This window comes from Rhinopithecus roxellana, chromosome 16 (genome assembly GCF_007565055.1).
Source record: "Rhinopithecus roxellana isolate Shanxi Qingling chromosome 16, ASM756505v1, whole genome shotgun sequence".
NCBI lineage: Eukaryota > Metazoa > Chordata > Mammalia > Primates > Cercopithecidae > Rhinopithecus > Rhinopithecus roxellana.
The window spans coordinates 98,677,259-98,701,240 of NC_044564.1; the positions used below are offsets into that span (position 1 = coordinate 98,677,259).

Below are 23,982 nucleotides of genomic sequence, written 5' to 3' on the forward strand. Positions count from 1 at the left end.
TAATTAATGATGGGAATAATCACAACATCATAAGCAATTTTCATTCCAAAACAGCTATTTCACAGCTTACCAGAAGTTAAAAAAAAAAAAAAAAAAAAAAGAAACAAAACAAAACAAACATATCTATTATCAGGATCATTATTCTAAAGGCAGTTTTTCATTTTTATATTTTACCTAAACTCTTAAAAATTTTTTCAAACGAGTGACTCTTAGATTCTATTTAGGGCACACTTTCACCTCATAGTAAAAAGTACTGGATCACACATACCTTAAAAGATGCTGCTAAGAAGGTATATAGTTGGCTGAAGGTTGGTTTATAGAGAAGATACTTGTGGGGATTTTCTCGTCTAGTAGGCTTGTCAGCTGATTCCTATATTTACACACAGAAAACATTATACATATAAGCTGCATTTGACAAATGAATTATCAATGCCTATTTTCACTACCCCTTATCAAGTAAGTCTTATTTTCACTCAGTCTTACTATGATTACGCTTATCTATTTCTCCATATCTCATCAAGTTAATTCTTTATTCAATAAGTTTGTAGTATCTGTTGAATAATCAGCGTTCTATCAGGAGAGAAGCAGCCAGAGGGTTACCAAACTTGCAAATGTAAAAGAGGAAATTACCTGCATTCCTGGTTTATTCATCTGGGAAGCTAAATTCATTGGCTCCCTTTCCAGAGCTTGTAACATCCGGAACATGTCAACAGTTAGTTCACTGAACTTAACCTGCAAGAAAAAAAAAAACAAAAACCACAACCTAGCCTTAATGCAACATGCAGACTTTGAAGACTTTTATCACATTACTAACTGTGACTTTCACATGTACTTCAGGGCTTTGGGTAACTTTTTCTCTAATATTTCATTATGGAAATTTTCAAGCGATGGGAAGATTGGAAGAATTCTACAGTGACATCCATATGTTCATCATCTAGATCCTATAATAAGCGTTTTTTTATATTTGCTTTATCACATACCTCTCCAGCCATATACATGTCTACTGATTAATAAACTTCCTCAGGTTTTGTTTTTTTAAGTAGTTACAGAAACACAGGGGGCCAGGCATGGTGGCTCACGTCTGTAATCCCAGCACTTTGGGAGGCTGAGGCAGGTGGATCACCTGAGGTCAGGAGTTCAAGACCAGCCTGGCCAACATGGTGAAACCCCATCTCTACTAAAAATACAAAAATTAGCCAGGCGTGGTGGTGGATGCCTGTAATCCCAGCTACACGGGAGGCTGAGGCAGGAGAATCACCTGAACCAGAGAGGTGAGGTTGCAGTGAGCTGAGATCATGCCATTGTATCCCAGCCTGGGTGACAGAGCAAGACTCTGTCTCAAAAACAAAAACAAAAACAAAACAAAACAAAAAAGCAGCAGCACAGAGACTATATTAGGTTATACAAACATGTTAACTTCCACAGACTGGTGGATGAATTCACATGTGTAGTAGTGTGCTTTGTGAGGGGCAAGTTTTTCACTAACACCACAAGGATCTCTAGCCCAAATTCTTTTTTTTTGTTTGTTTGTTTGTTTTTTTGAGATAGTCTTGCTCTGTTGCCCTGGCTGGAGTGCAGTGGCATGATCTTAGCTTACTGCAACATCTGTCTCCCGTGTTCAAGCAATTCTCCTGCCTCAGCCTCTGGAGTAGCTGGGATTACAGGCATGTGCCACAACGCCTGGCTAATTTTTATATTTGTAGTAGAGATTGGGTTTCACCATGTTGGCCAGGCTGGTCTCGAATTCCTGACCTCAAGTCATCTGCCCACCTCGGCCTCCCAAAGTGCTGGGAATACAGGCATAAGCCACAATGCCTGACCTTCCAGCCCAAATTCTATACACAGAAGTTTGATAGTAATCCTTGCTACATGAAGGAAAAAAGAGCTAACTTTTGATGACCTAGCTATGCTGAAATACAACTGTGATCCCTTTTTTTTTTTTGAGATGGAGTTTCGCTCTTGTCGCCCAGGCTGGAGTGCAATGGTGCAATCTCGGCTCACCGCAACCTCCTCCTCCCAGGTTCAAACGATTCTCCTGCCTCAGCCTCCAGAGTAGCTAGGATTACAGGCATGCGCCACCACACCCGGCTAATTTTGTATTTTTAGTAGAGACGGGGTTTCTCCATGTTGGTCAGGCTGGTCTTGAACTCCCAACCTCAGATGATCCGCCCACCTTGGCCTCCCAAAATTCTGGGATTACAGGTGTGAGCCACCGCACCCAGACTATGATCCATATTTTATAGTAATTTCTTTCATACATTTTGGCCCTACACAATATTTAAGTCTGTATCCTTTCCAATTTCAGTAATACTTATACAGAACTTCGGGAACATACATGATAATAAAACAGATGAGAATTTTATAAAGTACCTGTTTCTATCAAATAAAAAAAGAGGAATTATTTAGTTAAGATGAGAACAAGTTTATGAAGATTACTAACTACCCTCTCAAACATTTAACTCATTTAATATACACGTGTGTGTGTGTGTGTGTGTGTATGTATGTGAGTTTCACTCTGTCGCTCAGGCTGGAGTGCAATGGTGCAACCTCAGCTCACTGCAACCTCCGCCTCCCAGGTTCTAGTGATTCTCCTGTCTCAGCCTCCTGAGTAGCTGGTTTTACAGGCATGTGCCACTACGCCTGGCTAATTTTGTATTTTTAGTAGAGATGGGGTTTCACCATGTTGGTCCGGCTGGTCTCGAACTCCTGACCTCAGATGACCCACCCACCTCAGCTTCCCAAAGTGCTGGGATTACAGGCATGAGCCACCGCACCCAGCCAAGAGGCAGGGATTAAAGAAGGGGAAGAGGTTTAAGGAGATAAGTGGGCACTAATACCTTGTTTTCCTACAGTAAGGGTAGCATCTGGCTAAGAACTGGTTGGCTGGTTGGAAGATGGCCCCTCCCACACATACACCTATACCCAAATAAAACTGGATGCACAAAAAGATATGGCCTCAGAGAACACTAGAAACAAATCTGCTCCAGAGACATAAACATGAAGGAAACTCTACCTTAGCTTTTGTTCTGAGAACAGATCAATAAAAGTCTACCCCAATAATTCATGGCCATATGTTGATTCTCATGTGGTCTGGGAATCTGAATTAACATTATTTGCATGGCTGAAAAATCTATAAGGTTTTTCACTTAAAGAGAACAAAAACTGACAATGCCCCCAAGTTTGAGAGAAAAAGCAATGCATATCTTCATTGGAAGAAGGCATCCTCAATTCAGGTCTTAAAGAATTCTAGCTGATAGAATTACATCAAAGAAGACTCACAAACAAAAATCGTAAAACGCATGAAGAAAAAAGGCACCCCCTGATTCAGTAAACAGAAACAGGATGATACAAACATCATACATGACATGCAGAAGTCTAGGTGTGGCAGCTCACACCTGTAATCCCAGCACTTTGGAAGGCCGAGGTGGGAGGATCATTTGAGGCCAGGAGCTCGAGACCAGCCAAGACGCAGGGATTAAAGAAGGGGCAACACAATGAGATATGCACCCCCAGACCCTGTCTCTTAAAAAAAAAAAGTTTGTTTCATATGCTTAAATAGAAGATATAATTAAAATAATGATTAAGTCAATCAAAGGAATGTGTAGAAAATAACCTAATACATTCATTCATTCGAGATGGAGTCTCACTCTGTTTCCCAGGCTGGAGTGCAGTGGTGCAATTTTGGCTCACTGCAACCTCTGCCTCCTGGGTTCAAGTGATTCTTCTGCCTCAGTCTCCCTAGTAGCTGGGACTACAGGCGTGCGCCACCATGCCCGGCTAATTTTTGTATTTTTAGTAGAGATGGGGTTTCACCATATTGGTAAGGCTGCTCTTGAACTCCTGACCTCGTGATCCACCCACCTCAGCCTCCCAAAGTGCTGGGATTACAGGCATGAGCCACCACCACACCCAGCCTATACTTTTAACAATAAGAAATATAATAAATGAAATGTAAAAACAGGCCAGGCGTGCTGGCTAGGGCCTGTAACCCCAGCACTTTGGGAGATCGAGGTGGGTGAATCACCTGAGGTCAGGAGTATGGAGACCAGCCTGGCCAATATGGTGAAACCCCATCTCTACCAACCAATACAAAAATTAGCTGGGCGTGTAGGGTACGCCTGTAGTCCTGGCTACTGGGGTGGTTGTGGTGGGAGAATCAGTTGAACCAGGGAGACGGAAGTTGCAGTGAGCCGAGATCATGCCACTGCATCCCAGCCTGGGCGACACAGCAAGAACCTGTCTCAAAAGAAAAAAAAGAAAAGAAAGATAATGCTGGGGGATTTAATTATAAGTAAGTACTGCAAGCAAATTATCAGATATATAATAACTATATATATTAAGATAATATAATTTTAAAAGTGAGAAACAAGCAATAGAACAGACCAACACAGTTATAGTTAGTATAACTAGAGAGTGTAGTTAGCAGAAAAGGACTTTAAAATAACTACTAAGTGTGATCAACAAAATAGACATAGTAGAACAGAAATGAAGAAATAGGGAATTCTGCCAGAGAATTAAAATCTACTAAAAAATAAAAAAGGGCCAGGTGCAGTGGTTCATGCCTACAATCCCAACATTTGAGAGGCCAGGGCAGGAGGAGTGCTTGAGGCCAGTTTGAGACCAGTCTTAGCAACACAGCAACACACCATCTCTATAAAACATAAACATTTTTGGAAGGCTAAGGCAGAAAGATCACTTCAGCCTAGGAGTTCAAGGCTACAGTGAGCCCTGACTGTGCCACCGTACTCCCACCTGCATGACAGAGCCAGATACTGTCTCTAAAAAGAAAAAAAAAATTTTTTTAAGACAAGGTCTGCTTCTGTCACCCAGGCTGAAGTGTGTGGCACAATCATGGCTCACCGCAGCCTTGACCTCCTAGGCTCAAGTGATTCTTCCACCTCAGTCTCCCAGAGTTGGGACTAGAGGCACATGCCCGACACCCAACTAAGGTTTGTTTTTTAGGTTTTTCTTTTTGAGACAGAGTCTCGCTCTGTCACCCAGGCTGGAGCGCAGTGGCACGAATTTGTCTCACTGCAACCTCTGCCTCCAGGGTTCAAGCGATCCTCCTGTCTCAGTCTCCCAAGTAGCTGGGATCACAAGCATGAGCCACCACGCCTGGCTAATTTTTGTATTTTTAGTAGAGATGGGGTTTCACCATGTTGGTCAGGCTAGTCTCGAACTCCTAACCTCAAGTGATCCACCCGCCTCGCCTCCTAAAGTAATGGGATTACAGGCATGAGCCACTGCCTGGCCTGATATTTGTATTTTTTGTAGAAATGGGGTTTCATCATGCAGCCCGGGCTATGGGAAAAAAAATTAATCTATAAAGCAACAATCAAATGGAAAAATCCAGAACTAAGACAATATGTGAAATATGAAACTTAATATAAGGTTAAATAGCAGATTAAACATATCAGAAGACAAGGTTAGTGAAATGAAAAAGAAGTCAACAGAAAACAGCCTAACTAAAACCTAGAGAGGAAAAAATGATGAAAAATACAGAAAAGAATGTAACAGACACATGTAGCACTGCGAAAAGGTCTACAAACATGTAACTGAGTCCTAGAAGTGGAGGAGAGAAAGAATACAAGGGAAACAATATTCAGAGACATAATAACCATATTTCAAAACAGATGAAAGACAAACCCATAGATTCAAGAAACTCTGTGAACCTCAAGCAGGATAAATAAAGAAAAATGCTCCTGAATATAGCACAGTAAAACTGCAAAGAATCAAAGAAAGTGAGAATATCTTACAAACACACAGAGGAAAGAAACATTTCCTTAAGCGGAATATAATATGTAACCAATAAATCTAACAGACAATTTGTCAACAGAAATGAGAGAAGAAGATAAAGAAATTAAATCTTCAAAGTGCTGAAAAAAAATTATCAAACTCAAGTTGGAGATGTGCAATATACTGTCGGTAAGAGTTAAAAAGGAAATTAGAAAATACATTCAACTGAAAGAAAATAAAAATATAGAAGGAGCAGGATTGGAAAAAAATACAAAATATCAAAATATAGTAGAATAAAATTCAAGTAATGCTGAAAGATAATTTTATAGCTTTGGATTTTTATTTTATTTATTTATTTAGAGATGGAGTCTTCTTCTGTGGCCCAGGCTGCAGTGCAGTGGCGTAATCTTGGCTCACTGTGACCTCCGCCGCCCAGGTCCAAGCAATTCTCCTGCCTCAGCCTCCCAAGTAGCTGGAATTATAGGCGCATGCCACCATGCCCAACTAATATTTGTATTTTTAGTAGAGATGAGATTTTGCCATGTTGGCCAGGCTGGTCTAGAACTCCTGACCCTCAGGCGATCCGCCCCCCTTTGCCTCCCAAAGTGCATGAGCCACCATGCGCAAAGGCATGAGTCACCACACCCAGCCCAGGATTTTTATATCAGAAGAGGAAAAAGAGCATAGTGGCTCACACCTATAATCCCGACACTTTGGGAGGCCAAGAGGGGGCAGATCACCTGAGGCCAGGAGTTCAAGACCAGTCTGGCCAACATGGCGAAACCCCGTGTCTACTAAAAATACAAAAATTAGCTGGGTCACTGTGGTGGCACATGCCTGTAATCCCAGCTACTTGGGAGGCTGAGGCAGGAGAATCACTTGAATCCGGGAGCCAGAGGTGGCAGTGAGCCAAGATCACACTACTGCACTCCAGCCTGTGGGACGGAGTAAGACTCTGTCTCAAAAATAAAAATAAAGTCAGTTGGCCAGGAGAGGTGGCTCACGCCTGTAATCCCAACACTTTGGGAGACCGAGGTGGGCAGATCACGAGGTCAGGAGATTGAGACCATTCCGGTTAACACAGTGAAACCCTGTCTCTACTAAAAACACAAAAAATTAGCTGGGCGTGGTGGCATGTGCCTGTAGTCCCAGCTACTAGGGAGGCTGAGGCAGAAGAATCGCTTGAACCCAGGAAGCAGAGGTTGCAGTGAGCTGAGATTGCACCACTGCACTCCAGCCTAGGAGACAGAGCAAGACTCTGTCTCAGTAAATAACTAACTAACTAAATAAATAAAGTAAGTTATCTAAGCAAACTAAATTCAAAATAGGAAGAAGGAAATAAAAATAAGAATCAGAATCAATGAAAGAGAAAAAATTAGAAAAAATAAATATTTCATTTGCTACAATATATCGAGGCCTATTAAAATGCCATAATAATGAAGTCAGAAGTATCAGCATAATAGACATACAGACCAAAGGAACAGAATCAGAGTCAAATATATTTGAACATCAGATTTATGATAAAAATGACACTACAATGTGGTAAGGAAAAGATGGTCTTTTTAGTAAATGGTGCTAGGTCTACCGGAAATCCAGAAAGAAAATCTGACCCATACTTCACACTAAAATAAATCCCAAAGAGATCATAGATCTAAATATGAAAGGTAAGGTAAGCAATGATTTCTCAAAATAGGACACAAAAAAGCTCATACCAGAAAGGAAAAAAATTATAAATTAGACTACACTAAAATTAAAGACTTCTGTTCACTGGAATCTCAGTGTCTGGAACAGGGGGGTCTGGCATGAAGTAGACACTAATAAATATTTTAACAGAAAGCAAAAAAAAAAAAAGGAGAGAAAGAGAGAGGAGATATTAGAAGAGAATAAAAGGCCAGACAAGAGTAGGAGAAGATAGTTCAATACATAAATCTGACAAAGGACTTTCATGTAAAATATATTAGGAACTCTTACAGATCAATAAGAAAATACTGGAAATGCTTGGTCATAGAGTGTGCATATATGCAGCTGTACTAGATAATGCCTGCCATTTTTCTAAAGTAAATCTATCAATTTCTATTTCTACAAAGTATGAAATATTCAGTTCTTGTACTAGTTGCCAGGATACGCTATTATCAGTTTCTTGGTCTCTTTTGTTTTTAGTCATCTGGGTCAGTGATATCTTATTTGGTTTTAATTTATATTTTTCTGATTAGAAAAAAATTTTCTTTGAATTAAAAGTGAGAAAAATACCGCGCCTTCAGATAATATAACTATACAAACCATAAATATGTTTCAAAATTTTTCCATTTAGTATATTCATACTATAATTTCAAAAATGTTGTAGATATTTGCAAAATAATGGTCATAAAAGCCAAAAATGGAGAAATACCAGAAAAATTTAACAATAACAAAAATGATTGATAGCTGCTAGGATAGAATCCAAAATTAAACTTGTGCAAAAAACACATTTAGAAAAATGTATTTACTGGTGCAATTTCCAGTAAATTTCATTTCTAGTACATTAAATCTCATGATCATGGGGCTATTCTGTCATGAAAAAACATTTGAAATTCACTTTTGACAAATTTACACAAAAACAACTCCTGGCCAGGTGCGGTGGCTCACACCTGTAATCCCAACACTTTGGGAGGCTGAGGCAGGAGGATCACTTGAAGTCATGAGTTCAAGACCAGCCTGGGCAACATGATATCCTGTATCTACTAAAAATACAAAAATTAGCCAGGTGTGGTGGTATGTGCCTGTAATCCCAGCTACTTGGGAGACTGAGGCAGGAGAATCGCTTGAACCTGGGAGACGGAGGTTGCAGTGAGCCAAGATCGTGCCACTGCACTCCCACCTGAGTGACAGAGCAAGACTCCGTCTCAAAAAACTCCCATACACACAAAAAAACACACCAACTCCTCGCCCCTTTAGCTTGACTGGAAAGTAGTACATATGCATTTTAGAAACTTTACGTTATTATTATTTTTTGAGACAGAGTCTCGCTCTGTCGCCCAGGTTGGAGTACAGTGGCGTGATCTTGGCTCATTGCAACCTCCGCCTCCCGGATTCAAGTGATTCTCTTGCCTCAGCCTCCCGAGGAGCTGGAATTACAGGTGCATGCCACCATGGCTGGCTAATTTTTGCATTTTGTAGTAGAGATGGGGTTTGGCCATTGTTGGCCAGGCTGGTTTCAAACTCCTGACCTCGAGTGATCCAACCACCTGGGATTCTCAAAGTGCTGGGATTACAGGTGTGAGCTACTACTGTGCCAGGCCGGAAACTTTGGAAACTTTAGAGTGTTGTAAAAAATAAAAAAAAAAATCCCTACAATTTGGTTATTCGGAGATAAAACTTAGATATTTGTAAAATTTCTTCCTAGTCTTTTTCCTATGTGCATACATATAGACATTCTTTTTTTTTTTTTTTTTTTTTTTTTTTTTTTTTTTGAGGCGGAGTCTCGCTCTGTCGCCCGGACTGGAGTGCAGTGGCCAGATCTCAGCTCACTGCAAGCTCCGCCTCCCGAGTTTACGCCATTCTCCTGCCTCAGCCTCCCGAGTAGCTGGGACTACAGGCGCCCGCCACTTCGCCCGGCTAGTTTTTGTATTTTTAGTAGAGACGGGGTTTCACCGTGTTAGCCAGGATGGTCTCGATCTCCTGACCTCGTGATCCGCCCGTCTCGGCCTCCCAAAGTGCTGGGATTACAGGCTTGAGCCACCGCGCCCGGCCACATATAGACATTCTAACATATACGAAATAATTCTGCTTCCATGGCTCCATGGCAAGTTTATTTTCATTTACTGTATCATGAATATCTTCCTATGTTATTAAAAATTCTTTCTGGCCGGGCGCGGTGGCTCAAGCCTGTAATCCCAGCACTTTGGCAGGCCGAGACGGGCAGATCACGAGGTCAGGAGATCGAGACCATCCTGGCTAACACGGTGAAACTCCGTCTCTACTAAAACAATACAAAAAAACTAGCCGGGTGATGTGGTGGGCGCCTGTAGTCCCAATTACTCGGGAGGCTGAGGCAGGAGAATGGCGTAAACCTGGGAGGCGGAGCTTGCAGTGAGCTGAGATCTGGCCACTGCACTCCAGCCTGGGTGACAGAGCGAGACTCCGTCTCAAAAAAAAAAAAAAAAAATTCTTTCTAAGCTATTTAAATATCTGTAATATATTCCATATATGCACACAGCACAATTTAATCAGCAATTTCTTCGTAAGAGGATGTTAGGATATTTATAAGAAAATAATTCTGTGATCATCAATAGCACTATTTTTCACAGTGAATTTTAAGCATAATTCCTTCACAATTCTTTACCTGGTTATTACAATTACCAATAATGAGTGCATCAGCCAGAGACAACTGTCCCACAATCATGCCCTGTTCCAGCAATGGGGCTCCTGTTTCAGCAAGGCGATTCGATGTGATAACAATGGTATTATCATCATTTAATACCATTACAGGGTCCGCCTAAAGAAAAAAGCAGTAAGAATGGCCAAGACTAAATATCAATATAGTAAGTTATTCCTTCTTCTTGACATATAGACACAATAAAAACATAAACTACACGGTCATTTCTTATCAAAAACTGACCTCAATGAAAGCTGCTACTTCTTGAAGCACCAAGTTCCATTCCACTTGATCTTCAGTATTAAATCGGTGAGTATAATCTTCAATTTCATCTGACAATTCCTGATTTTAAAAACATTACAAAAAAGGTTATTAAAAAACCCATAAAAATACACAGCCATATAGAACCATATTCCTGACAGAAATCGACATACTTACAAAATTTGATTATTATCAATACACAGTGCTGATTATAACCAAAAACAAAGATGAAAACTAAACAAATTTTCTTCGAAAGTCACAAACTTCATAATACCCATCAAATAAAGTCTTTACAGAGATCTATTTCCTATCAGTGCTACATCGGCAATGAATTCATTAATGAAAAAATCAGAAAAGAGAAATTCAAAAATTTTAACATTAAAAAAACTGAGGCTGGATACAGTGTCTCACACCTGTAATCCCAGCCCTTTGGGAGGTCGAGGTGGGAGGATCATTTGAGACTAGGATTTCCAGACCAGCCTAGGCAACACAGTGAGACCCTACCACTACAAAAAATTATATATTTCTAAAAATACTTCCTGACTTTATTTGGATTTATATTATACAGTTTTTGGAAATATTTTTAATGATAACTGGGTATAAAGGAAGGTAGAAAAGAAGTATGGAGAGCTACTTCTGGTGCCCTTGTCAAAACTGGCGTGTTGAGCTGGGCACAGTGGCTCACGCCTGTAATCCCAACACTTCGGGAGGCCAAGGCTGGTGGATTGCTTGAACTCATGAGTTTGAGACCAGTCTGGGCAACACGGTGAAACCCTGTCTCTACAAAAAACACAAAAATTAGTTAGGAGTGGTGGCTTGAGCCTATGATTCCAGCTACTCAGGAGACTAAGGTGGGAGGATTGCTTGAGCCCAGGAGGCAGAGGTTGCAGAGAGACAAGATCATGTCACTGTACTCCAACTGGGAGACACAGTGAGACCTTGTCTCAAAACAAAAAACCCCACAAAACCCAAAAAACCAACTGGCATGTTATATTTGATACAAAATTAAGTATGCCATTGAAACTACTGAGTACAGAGTGCAACCAGAATTTCATATGCAATGATTACAGGTATTAAGTGGATCTGAAGAGAGTTAACTGTTTATCACCTGAGTTAACGAAGGAGAGACTTCATGCACTGTAAAGTGGTGGGAAAATAAAAATCATTCCCAATACCTTTGTAAAGCATTATGTACTTTTTCTTGACATAACATTTCAATTATTTTCTCTTAAAGTAAGTATTTTTGTTTGTTTGCATTTCCAGCCATCCATTGACGGGCTTTGAAATGTAAAACATGCAGAAAGGACAAAAGCAAGGAATCAAGATAATTATCTCAAATTAGTGTATTTGGAACATGAGAAGAGTTGGAAAATTTTTATCATTACCCTTGTCAGAAGTTACTATACTTTGAATGTTGTAATTATTTTGATATATCAAAATTATTTTAACCTAAAATCTGTTTTTAAAAAAATAAGATCATCCATATACAATTAGAGATTAGAATTTGAACTATTTTAAAGTACATTTACCTTTACCAGATCCTTTACAACATCCATTTTGTTGAGAAGAAGACAAACTACTATAAATCTTGCATAATATCGTAACTTCTTAACTACTAATTCAGGTCTATGGAAGATAAATGAAAAATTACTTATTAGATTAAAAAAGAATGCTTTTTGATTTTTTTAATTTTCCAATGGCTTTTAAAACTCTTTCCATCCTTTTTCACACAATTATAAACATTTCCACATATAACCCATATAGTCTTTTTAACATATTTCTTACTGATTCATTAAGTTGTTTACTCATATATTCATTCATTCAACAAGTATTGAGAACTTAGGTGCATCAGGTACTATGTTAATTGCTAAAAGTACAATTGTAAAAAAACTAGAGATATTCCCTTCTTCAAAGATCTTACAGACAGAAAAGAAGTTAAAATATATAGGAGAGAGATAAATGCTTAAAACACAATGGAATAATATAATGATAGGAGAAATAAAGAATGTTATTTGTGCCCACAGGACTAGATCTTGGGTGAAAAAAGGCTTCCTAAAGAAAGTAATAAATATTTAAGTTAAGAATACAAGGAAGTGTGGAGGACTACAGGCAGGAAAATATGAGGTGAAAAGGATTCCAGGAAGAACATTCTTTGTCTTAAAATCTCATTTCTCTACTATTAGTATAAGCCAGCCAGCTTTTTCATGCTTATTGTTTGTATATCTTTTTTCATGCTTCTTTCAATTATCTGTGTCTTTTAATTTAAATTCACATGTTTTGTGGGCAATATATACTTCGGTCCTGATTTTCTGTCCACTTTGACTATCTGTGTCTTTTACTTGATGTATTTAGACCGATTACATTTAACGTCATTACTGCCTTGGCTAGGTTTATATCTACCACCTTGCTGTTTGTTTCCTATTTGCTCCTTCTCTTGCTGTGTTCCTCTGTTGTTCCTGTTTTGCTTTCTCTTTGGTTAATCAAATATTTTTTAGTGTTCCATTTTATATCATCTACTGGCTTCCTAGTTATACTACTTCTTTGTTATTGTTCTTTAAGTGATTGCTAGGAGTAACAATATGGATCCTTTAACTTATCAAATGCCCCTTACAATAGATTTAATCTGTTCACACGTAATACTTTACACTTACCAATTATCAATTCAAACCTGACATTTCCTCCTGCTTTCCATATCCTATATCACAAATATGACAGCCTTACAACAGTATATTTTTTGTATATGTTCAACATTTTCCATAATAAAATTTTTTAAAAATTATTTTGACCCATGAGTTACTTACAAATGTGTCTACTGATTGACAAACTTTTGTTGTTGTTGTTTAAGAGATGGAGTCTTGCTATGTTGCTCAGACTGGACTTGAACTCCTGGGTTCAAGGAATCCTCTTGCCTCAGCCTTCTAAGTAACTGGGCTGCACATGCAGCTATTGATTTTTTAAAATTATGTTTTATTTTTGTTTTTAATGAAATCGTACCATGGTTAGACCACATACACTTTATTGAACCTTGCATTAAACTTGTGTTGTGGCAAGTATCAGTTAATTTCACAAATTTTCATTTAAGTTTGAAAATAACATATATACAGTTACTGTTGCACACAATTTTAGGTACACTGGAACAAACTTAATTGTTACGCAAATCTTGTAATTTCTTGTCTTCTTGATATATGAATTATTAAATATATCAAAAATTCCCATGTATATTAAATACTTATTCATTTCCCCACTTCAAAAAAACACTTTGCTTTATTATAATACTATGTTATTAGGTATATATAAGTTTATGATTTTTATATTTTCCTGAATTGTTGCTTTCATAATTACAGAGTAAACCGCTATTCTCTTTTTTTTTTTTTTTTTTTTTGAGGCGGAGTCTCGCTCTGTCACCCCGACTGGAGTGCAGTGGCCAGATCTCAGCTCACTGCAAGCTCCGCCTCCTGGGTTTACGCCATTCTCCTGCCTCAGCCTCCTGAGTAGCTGGGACTACAGGCGCCCGCCACCTTGCCCGGCTAGTTTTTGTATTTTTGGTAGAGATGAGGTTTCACTGTGTTAGCCAGGATGGTCTCGATCTCCTGACCTCGTGATCCGCCCGTCTCGGCCTCCCAAAGTGCTGGGATTACAGGCTTGAGCCACCGCGCCCGGCCTAAACCGCTATTCTCAATAATACTTTCTTCCTTTAAATATACACACAGTATACACATAAGAAATGCGTATACACGTACACATTTCTTCCCCTTAGTAGCTGTCTCATTATCTTTCTCTGTCCACCTTCCATCTTTAAAGGATTTATTTATTCATTTATTTAAAAGAGAGAGAGTCTTGCCCTTTTTTCTAGGCTTAAGTGCAGTGGCACCATCATAAACCACTGCAGCCTGAAATTCCTGGGCTCAAGCAATCCTCTCAACTCAGCCTCCTGAGTAACTAGGATTACAGGCATGTGCCACCACGCCTGGCTAATTTTTTTTATTTTTATTTTTTTGTAGAAACTGGGTCTTGCGGCCGGGCGCGGTGGCTCAAGCCTGTAATCCCAGCACTTTGGGAGGCCGAGACGGGCGGATCACGAGGTCAGGAGATCAAGACCATCCTGGCTAACATGGTGAAACCCTGTCTCTACTAAAAATACAAAAAACTAGCCGGGCGACCTGGCGGGCGCCTGTAGTCCCAGCTACTCGGGAGGCTGAGGCAGGAGAATGGCGTGAACCCGGGAGGCGGAGCTTGCAGTGAGCTGAGATCCGGCCACTGCACTCCAGCCTGGGCGACAGAGCGAGACTCCGTCTCAAAAAAAAAAAAAAAAAAAAAAAAGAAACTGGGTCTTGCTATGTTTTCCAGGCTGGTCTTGAACTCCTGGCCTCAAGCGATCCTCCCATCTTAGTCACCCAAAGTGTTGGGATAACAGGTGTGAGCCACTGCTCTTGGCCTTGAAGAATCTCTTAACAACAGTATATTACTGGGTGTTTTTTTTTTTTTTTTTTTTTTTTTTTTTTTTTTTTTTTTTTTTTTTTGAGACGGAGTCTCGCTCTGTCGCCCAGGCTGGAGTGCAGTGGCCGGATCTCAGCTCACTGCAAGCTCCGCCTCCCGGGTTTACGCCATTCTCCTGCCTCAGCCTCCTGAGTAGCTGGGACTACAGGCGCCCGCCACCTCGCCCGGCTAGTTTTTTGTACTTTTTAGTAGAGACGGGGTTCCACCGTGTTAGCCAGGATGGTCTCGATCTCCTGACCTCGTGATCCGCCCGTCTCGGCCTCCCAAAGTGCTGGGATTACAGGCTTGAGCCACCGCGCCCGGCCTGTATTTTTTAGTAGAGACGGGGTTTCACCGTGTTAGCCAGGATGGTCTGATCTCCTGACCTCGTGATCCGCCCGTCTCGGCCTCCCAAAGTGCTGGGATTACAGGCTTCAGCCACCGCGCCCGGCCATTACTGGGTTTTTCTAAGAGGCATACTGATAATCTCTGTCTTTTAAGAGGGAAGTCTAGATCACTTTTACTTACTTTGATTTGGATTTGTTTCTATTTTATTATTTTGTGCTACTTATACTTTTTGGAGTTTATTTCCCTTCCTGCCTTTCATTGTCATGATCATTTTGTTACTCACTTTTCCCTCTACCTCTTCTGAAGTTATACATTCTAATTATAGTTTCCTTAAAATATCAACAAGTAAACTTTATGTTTCTTCTGAACAATAAATGGATCTTATTAGAATAGTTTAATTATCCCCTTTCTTCTTTCATATTATTGTTATCCAGATTTGGTTCCATTTTATTTTAATAATGTCAATCAGCCATTTGTTACGATGATTACTGCCCCATCAAATCGATGTTTTAGAATACAAGGGGATAATTTTTTCTAATCAATCCTTCTTGTATATCACACCTTCCCCTTCTAGTTTCAATTTTCTTCTTCCTTGCTCTTTTATGTCACCCAAACCAATCGCCCCACCCTCCAAGGTCACCACAGCAATGGGAAAATGAACTAGGGACTTCCTTACTCTCTTGACAGCTAGGTTTTCCATTTAAAAGGATGATTGTCCTATTTTATCCAGCATTTCTAGGTGTTTAGTATTTCAGGTTATCTAGCCTATCACATTGTCGAAAGTGGAATTCAAAACAAAGAAAATTAGTAGAAGGATGATGTCAATTCAAACTTGAAACTGAATGACTTAATTCTGTTACTTTTTTTTATTAAAAAATAGGTTCTATGAATCTATATAATGGATTATACAACCAGCAAACTTTCTACAAAGGGCCAGATGGTAAATATTTTAAGCTTTGCAGGCCACATTTGGTGCCTGTAGCATATTCATCTTTTCCCTTTTTACAACCCTTTGAAAATGTAAAAAAAAAAAAAATTCTAAACTGCCACACAGTACAAAAACAGGCCACGGGCCCAATTTGGCATGCAAACAGGCCATAGTTAGCTGATCCTTATATTCAATAAGCATACAGAAGTGGGTGGGTGCTTTCTATTTCAGAAGCCACTGTGATGAACTGCAGCAAAGCACAGATGAAATGCGTCAGTGCTGTCCACTCATACATGACAGGCCACCTCAATCAAGCCCGATAACCTGAACCACAACCCCTAGCCTACCAACTAACTCCATATCAAACTGCAGAAAAAAGAATGTGACTCACTGGAAGGGTCCACATCAAGCCCTCTTTATCATCAGCACCATTACAAAGTGCCAAAGTCTTCAATTTTACATTCATACTTCCCACTGAAAAACACTTAATACTGTTACCATTTATGTTGACATCAACATAACTGGAGTTTATTTTCCTTTCCTGCCTTCCATTGTAATAACCATAATTTTATTATTCACTTCCCCCTCCACCTCTTCTGAAGTTAGACATTCTCCTTATATTCTTTAAAATTATTTTTCTTAAAATAATAACAAGCAAACTTTACTTACTCTATGCTTCTTCTGAACAATAAATGACATGTTGACATGCTGTCAATGTCAACATAAGTGGTGACAGTATTAAGTTTTTTCCAGTGGGAAATATGAATGTAAAATTGAAGGCTTTTTATGAAGCTTTTTTTTTTTGAGATGGAGTCTCGCTCTGTCACCCAGGCTGGACTGCAGGGGCGCCATCTTAGCTCACTGCAACCTCCGCCTCCCGGGTTCAAGCGATTCTTGCGCCTCAGCCTCCCGAGTCGCTGGGACAACAGGCGTGTGCCACCACGCCTGGCTAATTTTTTGTATTTTTAGTAGAGAGGGGGTTTCACCATGTTAGCCAGGATGGTCTCGATCTTGTAACCTCATAATCCACCTGCCTTGGCCTCCCAAAGTGCTGGCATTATAGGTATGAGCCACCACACCTGGCCTTTTTTTTAAGCTCTTATCAAACTTCTGGACTCCAGAATTCCAGCCTTGTCCAACCTGCTAGGCTCACTACTTACAAGACCCTGACTCTTTCACTACATATTTGCCTAGGAAACTCTGTTCTTCCAGGTGGCTCACTGTAACATCTCCCCACAACCTCCTGGGTATTCAGAATCTTCACCTTCTCCATATCCAATCAGGTTCAGCTTTGGCCATTTGCAACAGAATTGGGGTGTGCAGCTCCTAGGAGGAGTGGCTGTATGGTAATATCTCCTCTCCTAAGTACAATGGACCCATGGAATGAGATGTTCTGGGAGTGGTCTATGCTTAGTGACAGACACTAACCTTGAGATTGCTGGAACAAACTACTTATTCCTCCTGGTCTCGACATAATCCTTAGCTGCTGAGACAGTGCAGAGAGAACTTATTCCTTTTGAGGAGTGAAGATTTTTGCCTTTTAAATGAACTGTGGAATTGTGGAATACTTCCTTACTTGGTTTTCTCTCCTGGCTCTTGATTTTAGCAGCTGTTGCTGACTGCAATCTTGACTGGCACTCTTACCCTGTGTGAACTAAGAAACAACCTACCAACTGAACAAAGACCCTTCTAACCACACACAGCAAGGTCAAGGATTTGCACACCAGATTGTCCTTTGATTCTAATTTACTGGCACAAAGCGAGAGTTTTTGTCATCCTGATTCCAAATAATCCTACTTCTAAATAATATGCCCTGATCTAGGAAACTGCACAGGAAAAAATTCAAATTGGATGTTTGTTATTAAGGCACAAAATTATGGCAAGAAATCAAACTGTTGGGTATTAAGATTAAAGCCAATTTCCCTTTTGTCAAATTAGAAAACGCAGAAAAGTAAATTATACAAGGTGTTTTGCTATTACTTAAAATAGTTCTCTGCTTATATGTATTTTTAATGCTGATAAAATGTTACACAGCTCTTTTGTATTTTTTTAAGATATAATTTATCTCGCCAAGAATTAAGACAAATAGCATAGCAAGATTTTTTTTTAAATTAGGATTGGAGGAAATATATCTGTATTGAAAATATGTGAAGCAGGCCGGGCGTGGTGGCTCAAGCCTGTAATCCCAGCACTTTGGGAGGCCGAGGCGGGCAGATCACGAGGTCAGGAGATGGAGACCATCCTGGCTAACATGGTGAAACCCCGTCTCTACTAAAAAAAATACAAAAAACTAGCCGGGCGAGGTGGCGGGCGCCTGTAGTCCCACCTACTCGGGAGGCTGAGGCAGGAGAAAGGCGTGAACCCGGGAGACGGAGCTCGCAGTGAGCTGAGATCTGGCCAGTGCACTCTAGCTTGGGTGACAGAGCAAGACTCCGTCTCAAAAAAAAAAAAAAAAGAAAATATGTGAAGCAAACTATAGGAAAACCTAAGGGAAAAGTAATTGATGGAACTTCTGATGTAAGGGGATGACAAAAAGATATGAAAAATGTACACTCCAGCATCTGCACCCCTTACATGTGCCATGCAAACGCCCCTAGACAAGTCTGAACAAGACACGCAAGGAAATTAAAGAGAAGAGTGGGGCTTTCCCTAAAATGTCACTGTTTAGTTGGAAAGCTTACAACAGTTAACCACAAAGTGTTCTCGAGAAAAACATGTCAAAACTGTTTTCTTCTATTGCTAAGAGAATATAATCTTTTCACCATATAAAAACTGTGAGTTCTGTTGCTGGGGTAGAGAGAATATTCAGACCTTCTGTGCCTGAACTTTCTCATCCAACAATTCCCAGAATGCTAGCAAGAAAGATTCTCCAGAAGATCTCTGACTTCTTCCACAATTTCATACTCATTTGGAATTAACAAAATCACAATCCAGGCTGGGTATGGTGGCTCATGTCTGTAATCCCAGCACTTTGCAAGGCTAAGGCGGGTGGATCACGTGAGGTCAAGAGTTCGAGACCAGCCTGGCCAATGCGGTGAAACCCCATCTCTAGTAAAAAATACAAAAAAATTAGCCGGGGGTGGTGGCACAAGCCTGTCATCCCAGCTACTTGGGATGCTGAGGCAGGATAATTGCTTGAACCCAGGAGGCGGAAATGGAGGTTGCAGTGAGTTGAGATCACACCACTGTACTCCAGCCTGGGCCACACAGCAAGACTCCATCTCAAAAAAAAGAGAGACAGAGAAAATTCAAACAATATTAGCATGCTATTCCCTGGTCCTACATGACAGTTGTCACTAGGCTTTTGAAGAGACATGAATTAAGATTACACAGGCTAAAGAATAAATGTTATTTGCTAAGCCTTGCTTTGGAGTCATTTCTTTTGTATTAAATCTATATGAATTCAGTCAATCTCTTGTACAACAATAACCCAACCCTCCTTTGGTATTGTGACATCTGTTACAACATCTTTGATGTTTATTGCTTAGGTAACATATACCTCTCTATGCTTTTGAAGGTCTACTACATAGTAGGCACTCAATAAAGTCTGGTAAATGAGTGCAAGTTATAAACAAATGTATGCTTTTCCACACAATTTCCACGCAGACTAAAGACTGAGTGTTTTATCCTCATCTTTCTAAAAACATAGCAGATACATACCTGTCTTCTTTATTGACTTGAGAATAGTATGATCTCTGTCTGATTGCAGAATAGAAGGAAAAAGCCTCATTCAGATAGCTGGTTTCAGATGTGCGTAAGCTATGAGAAAAAATAAATTTTTAAATATGACAGTGTCAGAGACTCTTCACCACAGTAAATACTTGTTCTATATACTGCTGTATTCCTCTATCTCATGGGGTGAGGGGGTGGGAATGACTGTCCTAAATTTGAATCGGCAAGGCAATATCAGCCTTAAAATGCATAAAAAATAATAATTAAAATTTTTGAAAAACCTCCTTGCTGCATCCAAGCCTTTTTTGATGCGAATCCATATTGCACATTACCCTCCTTCTCTGAAGTAACTCAAACAGCATTCCATCCAGTGAAATCCTTATCTCCCAGGACTAGGTCACTTCCTCAAATCCATACAGTCCTTTGGCCCATTTCTTTAATTTTTTTCCTCACAGAACTGAGGAATGCACTAATCCATATTAATCTTCAGGGGATGTTAATGAATTATGTTTCACAAGGGACTTTTTTTTAATTTTTATTTTTTTTAATTTTTAATTTTTTTAATTTTTATTTTTTTTCACAAGGGACTTTTTAAGAAAATATTTCTACCTGAGAAAACACATTTCTAGTTTTACAAGGGACTTTTAAAGAAAATATTCTACCCAAAAGAGTGATTTTAATGGTGGGAATTTGGAATGGTATGCCAAAATGTAGGAAATGGAAGAAGTTTTATTGTCTTTTTTTATTATTATTATTATTTTATTTTTTGAGACAGTTTCACTCTTGTTGTCCAGGCTGGAGTGCCAATGGCATGATCTCGGCTCACTGCAACCTCTGCCTCCCAGGTTTAAGCAATTCTCCTGCCTCAGCCTCCTGTGTAGCTGGGATTACAGGCACCCGCCACCACGCCTGGCTAATTTTATCTTTTTAGTAGAGATGGGGTTTCACCAGGCTGGTCTCAAACTCCTGACCTCAGGTGAGCCACCTGCCTTGGCCTCCCAAAGTGCTAGGACTACAGGCATGAGCCACCACACCCAGCCATTTTATTGCCTTTTAGATTACAAATGGTCCAAGCCTTTTTTATTGTATACCTGCTTATCACTTTGGGATAATGAGATTTAGATTCCTAAAAGGACCCTTCTTGTTTTCTGAACTCAGGGATGGGACTATACAGATGTTAGTGCTCTAAGGATATAATAAAAAATATCTTTCAAACATATCCTGCAAGTATGAGTTTTTTAAAGTATCCTTCTGAAAATCATTCATTTATACATACAAGTTACAATATAATGCTACCCAAGACAAGTGAAGACAAGTGAAGCTGTAAGAACAATAAATCCTTTAGTATTAATCATTTATCTAAAACCAAGATCAAATTTTTAAGTTATAAATGAGTCTGAACAAATGAAGTGTTTGGGAGGCAAGCCTTCAAAACAAATAGTACTTTGACTATGGAAGGTTATTGCACAACATTGTCTTGATCGATCTGGCCCGAACTACTAGGGTTTCATTTGTAACTCACAATTTTCATGCCTAGCAATGAGGATACTATGTATACTTCTGCATGCTATGTTTTAATCAGACAACACTTGACTCTTTCCATGTGTAATTTACTTACTAATAATGATAGTACAGCTGCCCAATCTTGGAAGCAATTTCTCCTATTTGCCAGCGCTTCAAGCCATACCGATTATCCAAGACTTGTCTGTTTTATATAGGATACAAGAAAATAGAAATAAGAGTCTATAAATTCCAAAACTAATCAAATCTGTAAATTCAATAGGATGAAATACCATCCAATTCAGCAAAGCTAATGAATTTTTCATTAGATTTCAACATAGTCATTCCATTAAATTTAAAAGCATTTCATTAAATGTCTATTTATAAGTTGAAATATAAAAAGAAACTACTTTGGCCAATAAACATGTATTTTAGAATGAAACCATAAATCATCCTACCTATGCTCCAGCTGATCTGAACCATTCCACGTATAATATTCCACATATAATATTGTCTTTAAAAATCAGACAAGAATGTTACTGGTTTTTTTCTTTTTTTTTTTTTGAGACAAAGTGTGGCTGTGTTGCCCAGGCTGGCGTGCAGTGGCGTGATCTGGGCTCACTGCAACCTCCGCCTCTCGGGTTCAAGTGATTCTGCTGCCTCAGTCTCCTGAGTAGCTGCGATTACAGGTGTGCACCACCATGCCCGACTAATTTTTGTATTTTTAGTAGAGACGGGGTTTCACCATGTTAGCCAGGCTGGTCTCGAACTCCTGATCTCAAGTTATCCACCCACCCCAGCCTCCTAAAGTGCTGGGATTACAGGCATGAGCCACTGCATCCAGCCTTATTTTATTATTTATTTTCGTTTATTTTATTTTTTTTTTTGAGACAGGGTCTCTCTCTGTTGTCCAAGCTGGAGTGTAGTGACACAATCTCAGCTCACTGCAACCTCCCCCTTCAGGGTTCAAGTGATTTTCGTGCCACAGCCTCCTGAGTAGCTGGGATCACAGCTGCGTACCCTACACCCGGCTAATTTCTGTAGAGATAGGGTTTAGCCATGCTGCCCAGGCTGGTCTCAAACTCCTGAGCTCAAGCAATCCTCCCACCTTGGCCTCCCAAAATGCTGGGTTTACAGGCATGAGCCACCATGCCTGGCCATACATTTTAAAATCTTAAATAAATAGGAAAGAAATAAATTTGTTTTCATTTGGGTTATAAAGATGAAATATGTTATTTTAAAAGCACCAAGATTTACCTTTGCTTTGGTGAAAAAAAAGAAAAAGCACCAAGATAAAAAGCACTGAAGTAGTGAAGATAAAAACTGTGACTAATACAAAACAGGCCTTCGCTCTCCTTTAACTATGAAATTCATTTACCGATGCTGCTGCTGGAACTTCCAGAGTTTGGTGTAAACATCAAAAGTTCTTCCAAAATAGGACTGCCACTGCTTCTGTCCATATTGTGGCAAATCTCTGTAATAGTAAATGAGTATATATTAATATTAAACTTCTTATGCTATTTAGAAATTAAGTCTTGTGATGGTACAAACCAGATAGATGTAAAATGCTGGCATTCAGGCTTTCTTTTTTTAAAAAAGTTACACTTTTTGGAGCAGAAATAATTCTATAACTAGGGTCCAGGACATGCTCTTTTCCTATTCTCCTCCCTACTTCTGACAGGTTGTTCTTAGTATTCTTTGCAGATGCTTCTCCCATGAGGTTTCTGGTACTCTCTTCCCTCTCCCTGGGTGATCTTATTCACACTCACTTATATACTGACAACTTCCAAATATTTATCTTCAGCTAAGAACTCAGCTGAATGTTTGAAAAACACTGCTTTAGAAAATAGACCTAGAAATGGATATGTAGATGGTATTACTGTTCTACACTATTCTAACCTCTCCCTATAAGATAAATATACATCCCTGTCCTTGAACCTGGTGACTTATAGCACAGTCTTTGAGAGGCAAATACTCCCTACTATACAAACATTGGGCCTGGCCATATTAGCTTACTTTGGCTAATGAAATATAATTGTAAGTTATTTATATCATATCTTACGAGAAGATGAAGAGCACTGAGTGTTTCAGAATTTTCAATTTTCCCTCTGACCTAAGACAAAGACAGGGCTGTTCCTCAGCCTGGAACACTGAGTAAGACACATTTAACAGAGCCCCAAAACCACAGACAACTTGTAGCTAACATGGGAGCTAGAAATACATCTCTACTGTAGGAAGGCACTACAATGTGAGGGTTGTTACAGCAGCCTTACTTAGGAAAAGCTAGTCCAGAAACTGTTAACAGGAGTAGATTATCCTAGTCCAGAAACTGTTGACTGTGTAGGTTATCGCCATAACAAACACGTAACATACGTGACACCTGCAATTGCGACTGAGTAGCAAGTAACTGTTACTGAAGGCTGGAAACAATGATGACCTATCTAATGCAATGGTAACACTGCATTTGCCTGAGAAAACTGAGAAAGCAGATAATATAATTAATGAACTTGCTGATTTATACACAGAGGTTGGGAAACAGTATGTTGCTAGCCCTGGATGCTACTGGCTACACTTAAAATACTGCGAGAAAAAGATGAACTCAGAAAAGAATTAGCTGCAAGCGGAGTTGAAAAGAAAAAGACAAAATTCAGAAATTCAAGAACTCACAAGATTGAATGACACCACAATTACTAATGCATAACTGTAA

The 23,982-nt window shown here is 39.6% G+C and overlaps 1 protein-coding gene across 3 annotated transcripts in view; it reads right to left on the reverse strand.

Annotated features, from left to right (window-relative positions):
* The window catches only part of SCAI (suppressor of cancer cell invasion), a 194,716-nt gene that overhangs the window by 49,053 nt on the left and 121,681 nt on the right, over positions 1-23,982 (reverse strand). For all 3 annotated transcript variants that reach the window (XM_030919428.1, XM_030919427.1, XM_030919429.1), the window contains 8 exons: positions 22,654-22,749; positions 21,394-21,480; positions 19,764-19,862; positions 11,881-11,977; positions 10,334-10,432; positions 10,058-10,210; positions 631-732; positions 269-370 (listed from right to left, as the gene is read on the reverse strand). In XM_030919428.1, coding sequence (XP_030775288.1) covers positions 269-370; positions 631-732; positions 10,058-10,210; positions 10,334-10,432; positions 11,881-11,977; positions 19,764-19,862; positions 21,394-21,480; positions 22,654-22,749 — 835 coding nt within the window. The remainder of the gene's footprint in view (positions 1-268; positions 371-630; positions 733-10,057; positions 10,211-10,333; positions 10,433-11,880; positions 11,978-19,763; positions 19,863-21,393; positions 21,481-22,653; positions 22,750-23,982) is intronic.